Source organism: Chaetura pelagica, unplaced genomic scaffold (assembly GCF_000747805.2).
Source record: "Chaetura pelagica isolate M959 unplaced genomic scaffold, ChaPel_1.0 scaffold90, whole genome shotgun sequence".
Lineage (NCBI taxonomy): Eukaryota > Metazoa > Chordata > Aves > Apodiformes > Apodidae > Chaetura > Chaetura pelagica.
Window position 1 is genome coordinate 8,158,489 of NW_009953496.1, and position 16,100 is coordinate 8,174,588.

A 16,100-nucleotide genomic window follows, 5' to 3' on the forward strand; every position below is an offset into this window, starting at 1 on the left:
TTTCAGGTGTGCAGAGCTGTAAGTTTACTTCAGAATAAAACACAAGACATAGGGGAGAATCAAAACTTTTGGAGTTGTACTTGACCATATATTTGGACAAAGCAGAATTACACTGCATATAACAAACAGTAAAATTTCTTAAAAGTTGTTACAAATATTTTACTTCCTACCTGTACGATCATTAACATAGTTTACTATACCAAGATTTTTTTCTAAAGGCTTAAAACAAAAACAATCCCTCTAAACTACTTTCCAACAGTAAAATCTAAGTAGAATGCTTACATTCATTTGACAACAAAAAAACATATTAAAAATGTTGTGTGGGTGGTGCAAGAGCTTTCAGTTATAACTTTCTTCCAGCGCTATTCCTGTGGAAAGAAAGAAAACAGTCTTGTTGTAAACTGGTAATAACCAAACTCCAAAGCCATTTAATGTGATATCCCACCCCACCAGACACACCCAATTTCTTGAGATACTGCAAGAAAACCTGTTTAATTTGTAACTCACTACAACCACTTACCTTTTCCTCTTTGCGTCTGTCCTTGTCTTCATTATTTTCAATCGTTTCTTCTTCATCTTCCACAATCCCATCCCCTTGATACTTGTCATGTGTCCACTTCGGACTGCTACCTGACTTCTTGAAGTTGAAACGCCCTCTGCCACGCTGAAAAGTACCACGGCCTCTTCCTCGTTTGGCCCAATAATCCACACCATCATCTCTGTCATCATGCTGCAATACCAGACAAAGAATAAGGTTAGAACACCTCTTAGAAGTACCCCTTAAATGTTGGTACTTCAGGTCAACTTTATACTACACATAGAAAAAAAAACACACTACACAATTAAGAGAACTAAGTTAGATCACAATCTATAGAATATACTATGAATTATATCCTTACAATTCATGATGCTGTAACTAAAACCACAGCAATAAAATTGTTTTAAGAGCTCTTATTAACTGTGGGTCTACTGAGACATTTGCGAGTAAAAATAAGTTGTCACTTATCTTCAGTTAGAAAAACATTTTGAGAGAACAAAGAAGCTCTAGGAATGTGCTAGTATTTCATTTTTTTAAAATTTTAATGCAGAGATACAGCTCCTTATACTTATTAAGGAAAGGTAACTGAAGAGAGTTTTCAGAAACCCTGCTTCACTCGCACAACATAGGGCAAATGATGTTTAAACTGTTTAAATCTGTCATTAACAAACAACCACTGAGTTTTTCTGGTTAGTAAGCTTTTTAAAGTTTACTATCTTACTACCAAATACAGCCTTACATAAGGTAAGTCTTCTGACGACCATTCCATGCACTGCATGAACACTACAGACAATTATTTAGTATAAAAAGTTTTATATTTAGAAGAGTGAGGTACACTTGCTTCAACATCTAGTTTTACTTGTGATTTGGAAAGAAATCTGAACTATTAAACACATACCACACCTATATAAAGCAATTTATTAATAATTATATGTTGTAAGAATAGCTTATGGGTGACTTTTTATTTAAACTAAAAAACACTTTTAGAGATGAGAAGAAACACTGGAGTTAGTTATTTGCTCTAGCTATCATAGAACTTCTTAATGACTAGATTTATCACATCTCCTTCTACGTTTATAGGTCAGAAAAGTTTATATATGTGTGGGAAGACAAGAAGGGAACTCCTTGTACAAGCAACCAAATTGAGATTGCGTTGTTTCTTGGATTAACTGTTAACCTATTTGTGACAAATTATGATGCCATACAAGAAGGTCCAATCTTCACCACTTAACATTTTTCAATGGTGAAACAACATCCTTAGAAGTTTGTATTAAGGAAACCAAGTAGAACAGACACTACTTATTCAGTGTACTACATTAGTTACTGGGTGGTTACATCCTCAGTCCTCCTTTCATAAACCAGATGGGAAAGCTATCAGAACTAGGGAGACATTCTTATGACTATCACCCTACTCAAGTAAGAACAGAAGGACTGCTAACAACAGTCAGCCTACATGCATCCACAAATACTGTCAGCTTTTCCTGATCTTCCACTTTTGTAGACTTCCAGACAAATCTAAGACAAAGCTCAAATGCCATACAGACACAAATCCAGGAACACACAGCACAAGTCTTTCTGCTTTCAAATTTGTTTTCAGTAATTTTAGTCTGAGTCTGCCTTCTTCCCCACTCACTGACAGAAGTTGTGCAGATGACTTCCATGTCAGGCTGCAGATCTTGCCAGCCTGCTGTGGAAAGATGCAAGAGAAGCAGAACCAGGCTCTACAACAGGGTGGATGTTCTCCTGGTGAGGTAACCAAAGGCCCTGTCTCTACATGCATGCTACTTCTACGCTTGTAGAAAATCGAAAAAACAAAAGCATGCATAAGATATCAAGTTCTCCACACCCACCAAGAAGTATTTCTTGCTTTTTGGGGTATATTCAGGATCCCATTCCTCTTCCTTCGGCCTCTTCTGAAAAGTAGTATTTGAGTTGCTGGGACCAGTATTTGTTCCAGCAAAGACTCCTCTGGCTCTTCCTCTGCCCCTAATTCGAAACTGATTAACCAAAATGTCATTTAATCCATTTACACAAAACCACAAAGAAGTGTTCAAGTTCTCTATTACCAAAAATGCTCTTTCTGTTCTTAGTTACAGAATCTACAAGTGTAAAACCATTTCAAAATTCACATACTACCTTAAGTAATATATTCAAGCATTCACTTTGAAATAGTAATTTACATTTAATTGAAACACATTTGAGTTTGTGGCATAAATTCACCCACGACCACCAAAAAGAAACTTCCTTTGACTGCTGGTAAACCCATCTGTTGCAACAAAAGGTCAGAAGAAGCTTCTGAAGCTGTTCACAGACAAAAGACAAAACCAGAAAAACTAGACTGAAAGAGGGAGAACACTGTCAGGGGGGAAAAGAATTGTCATTTATGGAGTCAGTCATACTGGTTATGAGAAAATTATTCTAGAATACATAAAAACAAAGCAGTTTTCAAATAATTATAACCACCTTGTGTTGCTCAAACATTTTCAGTTGAGATTCAGAAATGTACTTTAGGCCAAAGTAAGTTTCAAATGAGTAAATTCTTTACTCAGAAAAATCAACAATATATCCTGTACAGAGTAGCAATGCACTTGAAGTGAGAATAGGCATCTTCATTATTCTTTATAATGAATGAACATGATTTTAAAATGTTAGGCTAAGAAGTCTTATGGCACTAAAGAAAATACTTCTCTCAGAATACAGTTCCCTCAGCATGTAAATTTTTAGCTTAAAGAACATATTAAACAAGGAGTTTATATCTTCCATTCAAGGGGAAAAGAAAGGTTAGATTGGGAAGACAACTTGCTAAAACCTGCAGTTAGTGCAGAACACTATTTCCATAAATAGCCTAGTTAAAAACAGAACTGGGTCATCAGAGTACTTGTACAAGAATGTGACTGGAAATTAATTTCATTTGGTAAAAAGATGCTTCATAAACATAGACTAGAAAAGATATAATTAACTAACTTGAAAGAGGAGTATTATGTATACTTACTTCCACATAGCTCTAACACTTTTAATGCCAAATTTATGCTGGGCAGTTTTAAAACTACTTTGATATCAAACCAACTGAAAAATAATCTGTAAAAGACTCACAAGACCTATTCAATACACTTCAGACTAACAAGAAAAAAAAGAAAAATTTTTTTTGAGAATCACTTGGGAGGTGACAGACTATCTCACCTGAAGAAAACAGCACAAGAGAGGAAATACTATATGCTTTATTTCCCATAGCTTGGAAACCTTTACAAAATTATGACACAACAAGTAGTATCATATCATGGGGAAACATAATCAAGAGACATTAAAATTAAAAAAAAAAAAAAATAAAAAAAAAAAAAAATAAAAAAAAAAAAAAATAAAAAAAAAAAAAAATAAAAAAAAAAAAAAATAAAAAAAAAAAAAAAGAGGTAAGCATTTTCTGGTATTAGATCCTACAATCAGATTCTCTTCAAGAAAAACATCTAGAGCTTTCCTCAACACTGTATTAATACCTACCCCAGCTCTCCCTCCTCCCCTGGTTGTGTTTCAGGCAAAGAAATAGGGGAGATAAAATCCACTGTGGTTTTACCTTTATGAGCTTACTTACTGCAAAGAGCAACACAAAAAGGGTAGAGGATATTTCTCTATAGAAAGAGAAAAATCCTTTTGATCAGAACCTGTTATACACAGAAGTCTTTAGGAGCTGGATACTAATGACAATGTCATTAAGAGATTCTACTTATCCTTCTGTGTTGCTACTTCAAAATTATTCATGATGTTGATGTACAAGAACCCTGGAATTAAAGATTATAGTCTATCAGCAGGTGTCAGTGAAAAATCATTGTGGATTTAATACAAAACTGACAGCTTAGCTTACATTAAAGTCTCCCCTATCCAGCCAGCTATGCTCTCCCAGTGTATCAAGGCTTCCTGCTTTGGGGAGGATGCACAACCAAAACATTTTATTTACTCCAAAAGCAAAGCATATTTACTGGAATGCAGCTATTATTAGTCTGAGTTATAAAGACATTCCTATACTAGCCACTCTGTATGTTTCAACACTATCTATCCAAGCTGTATCCCTGAAAAGATCAAGTCAACAGGTTGGCCTTAGTTAGCTTCTGTTCAGACCAGTTTATTCGGTAAGCCTATGTGTGACCATGTACGCCAGTGGGGAACATTAACCAGTTATTATCACCTCGTCAGAGCTAGCAGTCACCAGTCATTAAATTAGAACCCTATCAAATTTCCAATTCACATCTACTGACATTTCATGTAATCTCTTTCATGCATCTCTTTCACTGTACATACCTGGTTTTATAAATGAGTAAGGCTTCACCAACAAGGAGTTTTCTTCAACTGATTCTTGGGAGAGGGAGGTTTAAGCTCTACTTTGTTTCACTCAGTGCCACTAACTTATACAGTTGGAAATTGTGCCAATTTTTTCATATTTGATGCCTACACCATCCAAGGGTTTAGAAAATTGTCGCATAGCTGTTCCTTAGTATAATTTTCTTTAAATTGTATTAAAAAATAACAAGGGATAAAATTACATATTTTTAGTGTTAGAAATTTTGAAATGTGAGTATTCCAAGTAACTAGTTTTTTAGATGGAAGATTCCAACCTTGACTCAAGTGCTGCACACCCCACATGCATTTCAGACACCCTCATGTGTTGTTCAAAACTGCTTTTACACTACTATGAACAATTCAATATGCATTTATACCTAGCAATGCCTTTTTGCATTTAGTCTTAATTACAGGCTACATGAAGGAATTATTGTGAAAGTATGAAATTACTCCTACCCATTATGTAAGCCTATTTGACATTTTTCCCCCCTACTTAACATGGAACTTGTTTTTTTTTTGTGGCTTGGTTTTGGGTTTTGTTGTTGTTGTTGTGGTTTGTGTTTTGTTTGGGTGTTGTTGTTTTTTTTTAAGTGTTTCATATCTTTTCAAGGCCTCTTTTACTGATTCCCAGTCTTTCCTAATGCTCCTACCTTTCCCAATTAAGTATCAGTAATTACACTAACATGCAATTTTTAACTTCCAAATTTTTCTGCATACTATAGTTGTCAATACGTCACTTTCCAAATCACAATGCTAAAACACATTTCACAGATTAAAAAAAATCATGAGCTTTCATGCTCACTGTGGCTAGTTCAGGCCAAAGAAACACTGAAAGATGACAAGTATACCATCTCCTCTCCTCAATACAACTATTTCATGGTTAATGTATATTTTTAATTATACGTCATTTAACAAGCTAGTGGCATCGCATACAAGGGAGGGCAAAACCAAACTGAAAGAGACAGGGAAAAAGAGAACCTGCAGGCTGTTAAGAAGGTAAAAGATCACAGGTTTAATCTAACAAAATTTTTAATTTAACAAAAAGTGTTAGGAAGCAACATAATTACAAAAGAGCAAGGAATAAACAAGAAATATTTTTCCTCACCCTTGTCCTAGGTTCTCTAATGACACACTAATGCATATTTACCCAACAATTACCTGTTTTTGGGCAGTGCTGGGAAAAGCCAACATTTTCAGGTTTGGTACATTACACAAAATAACTCAAGAATCACTGCTATGAAAGAAGTGTAGCCTAATATTAATCACCGCAGCACTTCCTCATTTGATTTGATATACTACTACTATTGGCAAAATGTTCATGATTTGGGGGAAGAGTTAAGAGAACAACTTACAAAGGTGCCTCTTGGCCTGCTGACTCCTGCAAAACCAGAGTACTCCTTCTGTTCATGGTGGGTTTTGAACTCTTCATCTCTTTCTTTCTTGCAATCTTTTTCTTCTCGAGAACTGGATGAGGAAGAAGATGGAGAGGAAGATGGGGAGGACCGACCACGGTCTTGATCTCTTTTTTGTTTACTGAAAAATAAAAATATAATACTGTGTGCTATTTTTGAAGTATAAGATAACTCTGTAACATGCTATACTAAAAGGGGTCTGTTTATATTTTATGAAAAGCTATCCCCCTTCTGGTTATAAAGTCACACGTTACATATTTTACATGTTAGGGTGAAGTACAGTTCCACTTTCCAGCCTCCTCTTATGCATTTAAATGCACTAAATGTATATTATTGCTAGTGAGTTGGAAAGCAGCAGTCTGCAAACTGCTAGTATATTTTTTCTAGGTTTTGATGCCACAAAGAGATTGTTACTTTTAAGATCTGCCTTTCTTCTGAGGCATAAAAACAGAAATTGAAGGGAAGAAAACCCCCCGAGGCAGTTTCACAGCAACTTTACATGGGTCAGTTTGCACACTGTTGAAAAGTTATGGTGTGGGCTCCCCTACATCTGTGTACAGATGGCTGTATGGAGTTAGCCAGTGGAAGATAATGTGGATACCGAAGTCAGAAAGTAAATGGGAAATAGGAAGCATAAGTAAAATTCATTCTATGTCCAGTACAAGGCAGGAAAAAAAAATTTTCCTACAGCAACTTTTTATAACCCCACAGTGGTACTAATTTGATTTACAAGATTTTTATATTCTATTCAAAAGAAGTTCATACCTGACGTAATTCTTACCACTGCTACACAGTATCCACTGAGATATGCTAACAGTTTTTTCTTAAAACAGCCCACTGGCTTTAGACAACAGTAAAAATTCCCCTTCTCACCCATGTTAAAACATAAACATCAGTAAGATTCTCATACTCTGGGTGTTATGAGTTGAAAAAGTGCGGAATCAAGCATAACGAACCAAAGTTCTTACACAAACTGTTTACAGAAATGTACTGCATTGAAGTCCAACCTCCTGATGTAGCCTGGATAATAGGACAGATTAATTTGTCATTTTTTTTTTCAGTGTTAGCTTGCTATTCCAAAGTTTTTGTCCTCATCCACCATAAGCCGTGTAAAAGACAGATAATACATATTTGCTGTAAAACAAATAATTTTAATTGTTTAAATTTAAATGTTCCATCATACATTGAAAATTGAAAGCAATTAAGCTTACAATTACAAAAGGCTAATTAGAAACTAAAATCCTTCAGGGGGACTTAGAATATTTACCTGTCATCCTTGTAGGATTTGTAATCCTTGTAATCTTTTGGAGTTTTCTCGTGCTTTCTTGACCCACTGGATTCCCTGGAACCCTTTGAGTCTCCTCGCTCTTTACTTCGCTCTTTTCTACGTCGGTCAATGTCATGTCGAAGATCAGCAGAATCGCACCTTAATTTTTTATCTCCCTACAAACAAATACATACTTTGGAAAAAAATTCTGAAATAAAACATCCAGAAGACAGTCTGAATGAGAAGACAAGTTATGCATCCATTTTTTTAAAAGCGAGGTAAAAATTACCTATTTTTCAACAAACTCTTCAGCACGCAAATTGACTTTAAGTGAAGGCCCTTTACAAACAATGGCTAGATCTAAAAAAAGAACAGCTAAAAATTTCAGTTTCAAATCGTCATTCCCATCAAGCCAATGGGATATCTATTTTTTTATGCAGGCAGACCATAATACATGGTACTGGAGGATATTAAAGTATTCACTTCTTCTGGTGAATTGTTTTTAACAGAGCACAAGCACCTTTGCAATTCAACCATACTACTCACTGACCACCTCAGTACTTTTTTTTAGCCCTTGTATTCTTTGTCCTTGAGCAGCTTAGTGCCACAAAACTGATCAAAAATTGTCCAAGAAGGAAGAACAGGTGGGAGAAGATTTGACCTTACATGCTACATTATCAATATAGCAAAATCATGCCACATACCCTGGCTTCTTGATAACTTATTTTATTCAAAGGAAAAAAAATATGTTCAAAATGCAAGCACTCCAGATACAGTAAATGAAAATTATTTCTGTATTTTTATACACAAATTGAAGAACAGATTTAAAAGAAAACACAATACATTTAGAAATACAGATAGGACAATTACTTAGAACCTACTTTTTGACTTTCTTCTTTGAAGACTCTCTCTTCACCTGCTAAACGGGTATGCTTCCTCAAAGTACTTGGAGAGATGTCAATCCTCCTAAATGTAAAATAAAAGCTGTGTCTTGCCTTTTGCGTATGTGATGGTTAATGGCCTCAAGACATTTCTTTTCAACAGAAAAATGGAGAAACAAAGTATTCCTGCAGTAGAACAAATTTTTTTTTGCATGTAAAGCCCCCCCATCAGAATACAGAAGCAGACTAAAAATGTAAAATTTTGGTTCTGTTCTGTGTGAAGTATGCTACAAACACAAATACAGAAAATAAGCAGTTTGATTTTTCACATTTTAAATACAGCTTTGAAGATACGAAGAAGTGTTTAATGAGTTTTTTCAGAAGTTCAGTATCTGTAGGTAGTTGAAAATTCACCCTCCCCCAAGAAATCACCAACACTATGACAGTTTGCTGTAAAGTCAAAAACACATAACAATTAAGGAAACTTACAAAGCTGGATACTGAATATGGAGATAATATATCCTCACATGCAACACAAATATAGTACACTGCATCAAAAAATACAGCACATGATCAGAAACTACATCTGCATGCCTACCTTCTTACCTTTCAGGCTCTCAGATTTTTCAAAAAACTGCTGTAAATTAACACACACAAAAACTAAAGTAGTATGAGATGGAACATTTCACACTGAAGAATAGGGATGCATGTACAGGGCTTCTTTTCATCTTCAAGACATATGCCCCTCAATATTTGAGCACTGCATGTGAGAAAAGTAAATATATCCCAAATGAGATACAGAAGTAGAGAAGACATCTGCTACAAAACCATAGATGAAGCCAGACTTGGGATCAGATGAGTTCTCTTTTACAGAAGGGAGTTTTGGTGGGGAGGGGTTTTGTAGTTTGTATTTACAGAGAAATTGACAAAAATACCCCAGACAGATTTAGAGAAAATATTTTGGGTTCTCAAAAGAAATATTAGCAGACATTATTTGAAACACAAAGCATCTACATATGCAGTTAACATATACCTATGTATTTCTGGGCTCTTTTGCCGGGTGCAGTGTTCTTCAGTAGCTTTTTGATATGCAGTGAACCTCTCATTTAGGGTCATTCCAGCTGACTTGAAGTATTGCTCTGTTGGTTACAATAGAAAAAACACTGTTTCATTAGTTTAATTCAACTGACAGGTATTTAACTCCTGACAGAAAGGCAAATAGCAGGCAAAACATTGTTTTCAATAAATCTATCAGGACAAGGAAATGTGTTGTTCTCTCTATTTTTACACATTCTGTAACCAAAGTAACAGTGCACAGCATCACTGCAAGTCTACTTGTAACTATGCCATGACTGTATTACACCTAATACAAGCATTGTTTACTGATTGGTTTTGCTCATTTTCAATGACATTTTCCTCTAATGAAAGATAAAGAAGCAATTGCTTAACAGTTATTTTTTACTTAGCCCGTAAGAGAATATGAAGTTACTTTGAAATAATCGGTACCTGCAATAAGTACATTCAACTAATCTTTAACTTAAAATTAATTAACTCAGTGAAAGCACTTAAGCACTATACGCTTCAATAACTACATGAATGATCTAACAAATAATTTATTAAATAAATGCAATTTCTTGAAATTGTAATGATAAAGATCCAAGACAATTAAAGCACCTAAAAGTAAATAAATTCATTTAAACATCTGGCATCTTGGCAAACTTGACAACTTCTCTGAAAAATTTTCTCTTTCCTTCAGAGACAGCTAAATTAGCAACAACAAAACTCATTTTTAAACCAGCTCAACAAATGTGTTTAAATGTAATATAGAAATACAGAAAGTCATGAGCTATGAAATGTTACATATGAAGCAAGCTATCTGCTTAACAGGTCAACATACATCTGTATCAACTTACCGCCCGGCATCCAGAATTTGTCTCATAACCAACCATTAAAACTTGAAACGGCCACTACAAGGGTAGTGCCTCAATCATAATTCCATCAAACACAGGAATTTGAGCTAGCAACTCTGTTTTTATGCCATTTTTGCCAGGAAGACAGAAGGTTCAACTTTGCCTGTTTGGCATCTGTATCTTTCAACAGCTATTTTACTTTTGTAACATGGATTTTGCCATTTCAAAACACATTCCAGGACCTAGTTACAATGAAAAAGAAAACATCACTGGGCATTTTCAGCTCTACATTAATAAAGAGCTGTTCAGACTGGTCGCATCACACCAATAATGAACATAACTTCAATTTGTCAAGAGTTACTAAAATCTGATCACAGACCACAGTAAATTTGAAACTTAAAAGAGATGTTCTGTTTCAAAAACAACTGCAACTGTACATATTCTAATAACTTGACCAGATAGGTTCTTAAGCTGTTACATTTACCAGGTATTTGTTTAACATACAAAAGTTTACAGAAAAAACAGTCTATTCTGTGATCGGTATGTGAGAGTTTCAGGAATATTATTTCACCTACAGCCTACATATAAGCAAAACTTACAGAAGCTCTCACTGGATTGAGCTTTTGGATCTCTTTACACACCAGTAAAATAGATATTTCCACAACAAAGATCATTACACTCTAAACAGGTGTCCCAGTAAGAACTGTTTTACTCTAATACATTATCATAATCTATTATTGTTAACAATCACTTTTGTCCTTCTAAGTTATGTAAAATGCAAGAAATCATTTGGCCTCAGTCATCTGAATCTTGCCAACAGAATTAGACTTTTAAGGGAACCTTAGTACATACTTTTAGCACACAAATAATTGCAATTTCAGAAGCTAAAGCATCTTAAAAAACAATGCTTACAGACAGGCCAAAAATGGACACCTAATTAAGCATTTCCACATTCCCCCTTTGTATGATGATATGGCAACAGTATTTTTACTAGCAAATTCTTCCATATTATCTCAGTACATTAAACACAAGGACAAGACAATAACCCAGTGAACATTAAATGGTATAGAAAAAAAACCTTTACAGAACTCTCCTGGTATCCTCATTATACTTCAAGGAATTACCTATTTTTTCATCTGAAGACTCTGACAGGATGTGTGACCTAAATTAAATACATCTACTTTGACAGTTTGGGTTTTGAGGGATTTGTTGCTGCTTGTTTGGGGGTGGAGGGGAAGGAGAGGGGGCGGGGTTGGTTTTTTACAGTAAGCAACAGCCATTACTGTTAAATCAGAGAATTAGTGTATAATTCATTGAATGAAAGTTTTTTTATCCACTGTCAAGTTCCTGTAAGTGAAACTCCTGGCTCCAGCTCTACAATACTGTCAAATAGGAACAAAACACAGTATCATGGTGTATTTTAGTACCATTTAGAGCACCACTTTTGTTAAATCTTCTGAGAACAAACAATCCCTTCAAGTAAGAACATGGAAATAAGTTCTGGCGTGCTCCAAAAGGAATGCCACTATATTTATAGTGCAAAAGACATCTGTCAATCCACACTGCACCACTTAATATAAAATTGTATGTTAGAGCCATTCAAATAAAACGAATAAAATATTGACCAATATAGCATGTTTGAACTACACTGCAAAAATCCAAACTTTATACACTACTTAGGCTTAAAAATTTATCCAGAAACATAGTCTAACTGCTATTATGCTCTTAATTGCTTTTCGTTGGGCTTTTTTGGTTTTATTATTGGTTTGTGTTTTGTTTTTGTTTTGTTGTGTTTTTTTTTTAATACTAGTTTCTGTGGCTATTATTTTTGTGTACCTCAAAAAAAAAAAAAAAAAGTCTGACAAAATCAACATTAAAAAAGGGCTGAAATCTTCCTGTACTTGAGATATCAAACAGATTTAAGTGAAGTTGTCAGATGTGTGCTCAGTACAATAAACAGAAGACATACCTTTGACGTGATGAACCAAGGACACAATGTGCTGAATAAATGACTCTGACGTGCTTTTGCTGGCCTGTGGCAACTTAATGTGGTCAAAGATGGATCGGAACTCTTGCTCCTTCTTGACGGAATGGACAAGTGTGCTAGCAAGCAGCCTGTCTTTAGTCAAGGAAGCAGGTCTAAAATGCATCAACAACAAAAAAAGACACACAAGAAGAAACAACTAGTTTAAATAAAGATTAATTACGTTGCAGGCAGGTGGAGAACCATGCTGTAAAGTGGAATAATTTACCTATTGGAATCATCAAGAGGTACTGGTGCCATTTTGAGTTTAACTTCAGGACGATGGGAGTCACTGGCTATCATTTTGATCCTAAGTGGGCTCTCCTCTCTGAAGGTGGATTTTTCTCTCGCATCCAGATTCTTGTGTAGAGGGGGACTGTAATCAAAGAGTTCTTTGAGCTTTTCAGACTTTACCTGCTCAGGTGACTGAGTTTCTTTCTTCATCATTAGTCTCTCAGAACTCTTGTCTTCTTCCTTGTGCTTATCTTTTGTTGCACTAGGCCTTTCCACTACATAGCCAGTCTCTTTAAGCTTATAACTTTTCTCATCTCTAAATCCATCGCTCTCTCTATTGCCCTTGATTGATATTTTAGATTTGTATTTGGTTCCTTCCTCCTCAGCATTCCGGTGAGATGCAGTAGGAAAATTTTTACCCTGATCTGCCAGGACAGACTTTCTGAACTGTCTGTAATCCTCTGTCTCCTCTGTGTCCTCCCCTTCAGAGTCATTAAACTTTTCTTTCCCAGTCTCTTTATCAACGAAAAAATCTAAAGTTTCCTGTTCCTCCCATTCCCTTTCTCCCTCTGTCCTCCCTTTTTCTGATCCTCTCTCCTTCTGGGCCTCCTTCTCCCTGGTATTACCCCTATCAAGCAGGTATACTCTAGACTCTTCATCTGTGTACCTGTGGATAGCAAAGAAGAGACTGGTAACTCTGGATTGCATTAATTTCAGTTCACTTGCATTCCTCTTTTGTGTCAATTCCACACCAAGAAGAAAATACATTCCTCCCAGTAATTCAACTATAGCATGCAACAATTTGCACACCATTAACACTGTACCCACTGTCATTTACATATTACTGGAGGCATCTGAAGAATATGCCTTTCTGTAGAACACCTAGAAATTCTCTACTCAACTTCATTAAAAAAAAAGTGGTTTGTTTTTTCTTAATTGGTATTATTTCACATTGTTTGATGACAGCAATTTTTTTCTATCAATTTCAAATTAAACTTGATAATTCAGGCTGCAATTAATCTTTGTACTTCTAGTGAAAAAGTTACAAGTACCATTTTAAAAAAGTGAATTACTTTCAAGATCCTGCACATTTCCAAGAGAATTCCAAAGTCTGACACAGGCTAAATGCATTCACTGTACTGTGTACAACCAGGCAACCTTTAGAAGGCAGCTATCCTAAACACAGGACACACTTACCAATTATTTCAGCCAATGCCTTATCTATACACTATTTTCATACAGGTCTTAATACATTCACCAACTCCAATAAAACTATCCCAGGGGAAGTAATGCTTTTGATCTTCTGAGCAGTGTATTTTTACATAATAGATCACCAACTGGACAAATTCATTTAAAAGCCTACAGTCAAACCTACATGGTTGTAATTAATTTTGTAAAAAAATCCACTGAAGTACAATTCACATTTGATAGGAACAGCCTAAAGTCAAGAAGCTGGACATTTTTACAAGTTGTAGAAATATCAAAAAACTGAAGAGCAAATGTAATAGTTTTACATTAATTGGAATATATACATACAACTTTAAATATGTTGTCCTTCCCATCAATAGAATTATGTTCCAAGAATACAAAGACCTACCCTCTTTCATATGTAATGCAAATCAAGGCAAAGTTGTCATACTGCACCACACAATTAGCAATAGATGCTGTTTATGTTAACAAAATCATTGTACCACATCTGTATTTTTAGACTTCCAGAAGATCTGCATTTCAAACTAGATCAAGCATTAGAATTTAAAAATACCTGACCAGAATTCACAAGCAAGTCTGATGCACTATTTCAAATAAGATTTTGCTTAACAGTACATGGGAGTGTAAGATAATACACCATTAAAGGAAAAGCACAAATCATTTTTTCCTCAAGGATACATGTTCCTATCTCCACTAGCCAATGGCCAAGAACTTCAAGTATCCTGGGAGGAAAAGGCGTATGGTTTCAAGCTCAATTCCAACGAGGCTAAGATTAGTAATATTTATTTCATAGTATTCCATAGTGCATTTTTCCAAGGCATGGTGATTGTCACAGTTCTATAACAGGTGATATTTTAAAAGGCAATGTTAGGCTTATAGTGTAATTCTTACCTTTTCATAAACTTTCCACCTTTTGCAGTTTCCTGTTCACCACCCTCAGGATAAAATGATCGCACGCGAGCCTCCTCCCGTGGAGCACTCTGTGGTGGGATTGTCTTTGCAGGGCTTCTTCTCAAAGGGATGTGATGGATTGGGCTATTCTGAGAAGGACTATAACGGCTAGAACCATTTCCAAGAGAACCAGAGCCAGACCTCTCAGGACTATGCTGAATGGAATGGGAATGCTGAGGTGTGTCCTTTGCTGAATGGGCTGTACTAAGCAAAGGGGCATCAGAGCAAGATGAACTCTGGCTAGGTGGGGTGGCAATAGAAGGACTATGGGGTGACCTTGGACTGTTATCATATGCTGAAAGGCCAGGCCAAATGTCGCCAGAAGCTGCTGATGATTTGTTAAAATCGTCAAGAGACTCTGATGGGTCATGTTCAAATGTATCTTTCTGTTCATCTTGAGATTTATTTTTCAAAGGGCTGTCTTGCAAAGGAGCCCCTTCAGTTTTCTTTGCCTGCTTTTCCAGAGACGCACGTCTTTTGGAAGAGACAGGTGATTTGCTGTATGGGGATGAAGAACGAGATGAAGAGGACCTTGGGGACCTGGAAGATCTGTAAGATCGACGAGATCTGCTCCGGGACCTCTGGGAAGACACAGACCTTCGTTTTGGGCTTCTGGAACGTGAACGGCCACGCCTAGGGCTTCGGGAGTGTCTTCGGTTCCAGACAGGCCTATAACCTCCACGATGGTATCTACCACCTCCTCCTTGATAATACCCTCTACCTCTTCCTCTGTAACCATAGGGACGTCTCATTCCTCTATTATTTCTGTAATCTCTGCGATAATCTCTAGAATAAACACGATCCCTGCTGCGAGATCGTGAGTATGTCCTCGATCGAGACCTAGAACTAAAATTAAAAAGCAAACATTAACATTTGACAAATTAAGAAGTAAAAAAAAAAAAAGTGCCTTGACACTAAGTGCTAGATTTCTCAAACACAGAATGGTAAAGGAAGACGACTAACAGTCTTAAAGTAACTTCTACAATCTGTATTTATTAATTCTGTTTCAAAGGACTATAATAAATATGTCTATATCCCTCAAGACTTTGGCATCAAACGACTTAAGACATTACCAGCCTTAGTGGCATGTCCTGCCATTTTATTAGAGACTATCACCACTCTGGAGAATGGCATTCAGTTCCTCAGCCACCAGGGTTCACAGCCTGGCACATGAAGTTACAGACCACCAATTTAATATGCCAGCCTGTGGATAGCAACTGATGAGGCAGTAAATATTCAGCCACTTCTTTTATGGGAGATAGTAATGTCCACTAGTAAGAAACATGAGGAAAAGGTTGAAGGCAACTGAGAAGATACAAGTCTCATCTGCTGAAGCCTTAAGTTAT

General features: G+C 36.0%; 1 protein-coding gene across 1 annotated transcript in view; it reads right to left on the reverse strand.

The window, feature by feature from the left end:
- Positions 1–16,100, reverse strand: part of BCLAF1 (BCL2-associated transcription factor 1) — an 18,673-nt gene continuing 2,573 nt past the window's right edge. Inside the window, exons 3-12 of the mRNA XM_009999145.1 lie at positions 14,695–15,600; positions 12,590–13,261; positions 12,307–12,476; positions 9,461–9,566; positions 8,428–8,512; positions 7,547–7,722; positions 6,220–6,400; positions 2,389–2,535; positions 521–730; positions 1–368 (exon numbers count right to left, since the gene is read on the reverse strand). Coding sequence (XP_009997447.1) covers positions 363–368; positions 521–730; positions 2,389–2,535; positions 6,220–6,400; positions 7,547–7,722; positions 8,428–8,512; positions 9,461–9,566; positions 12,307–12,476; positions 12,590–13,261; positions 14,695–15,600 — 2,659 coding nt within the window. The 3' untranslated portion in view covers positions 1–362. The remainder of the gene's footprint in view (positions 369–520; positions 731–2,388; positions 2,536–6,219; positions 6,401–7,546; positions 7,723–8,427; positions 8,513–9,460; positions 9,567–12,306; positions 12,477–12,589; positions 13,262–14,694; positions 15,601–16,100) is intronic.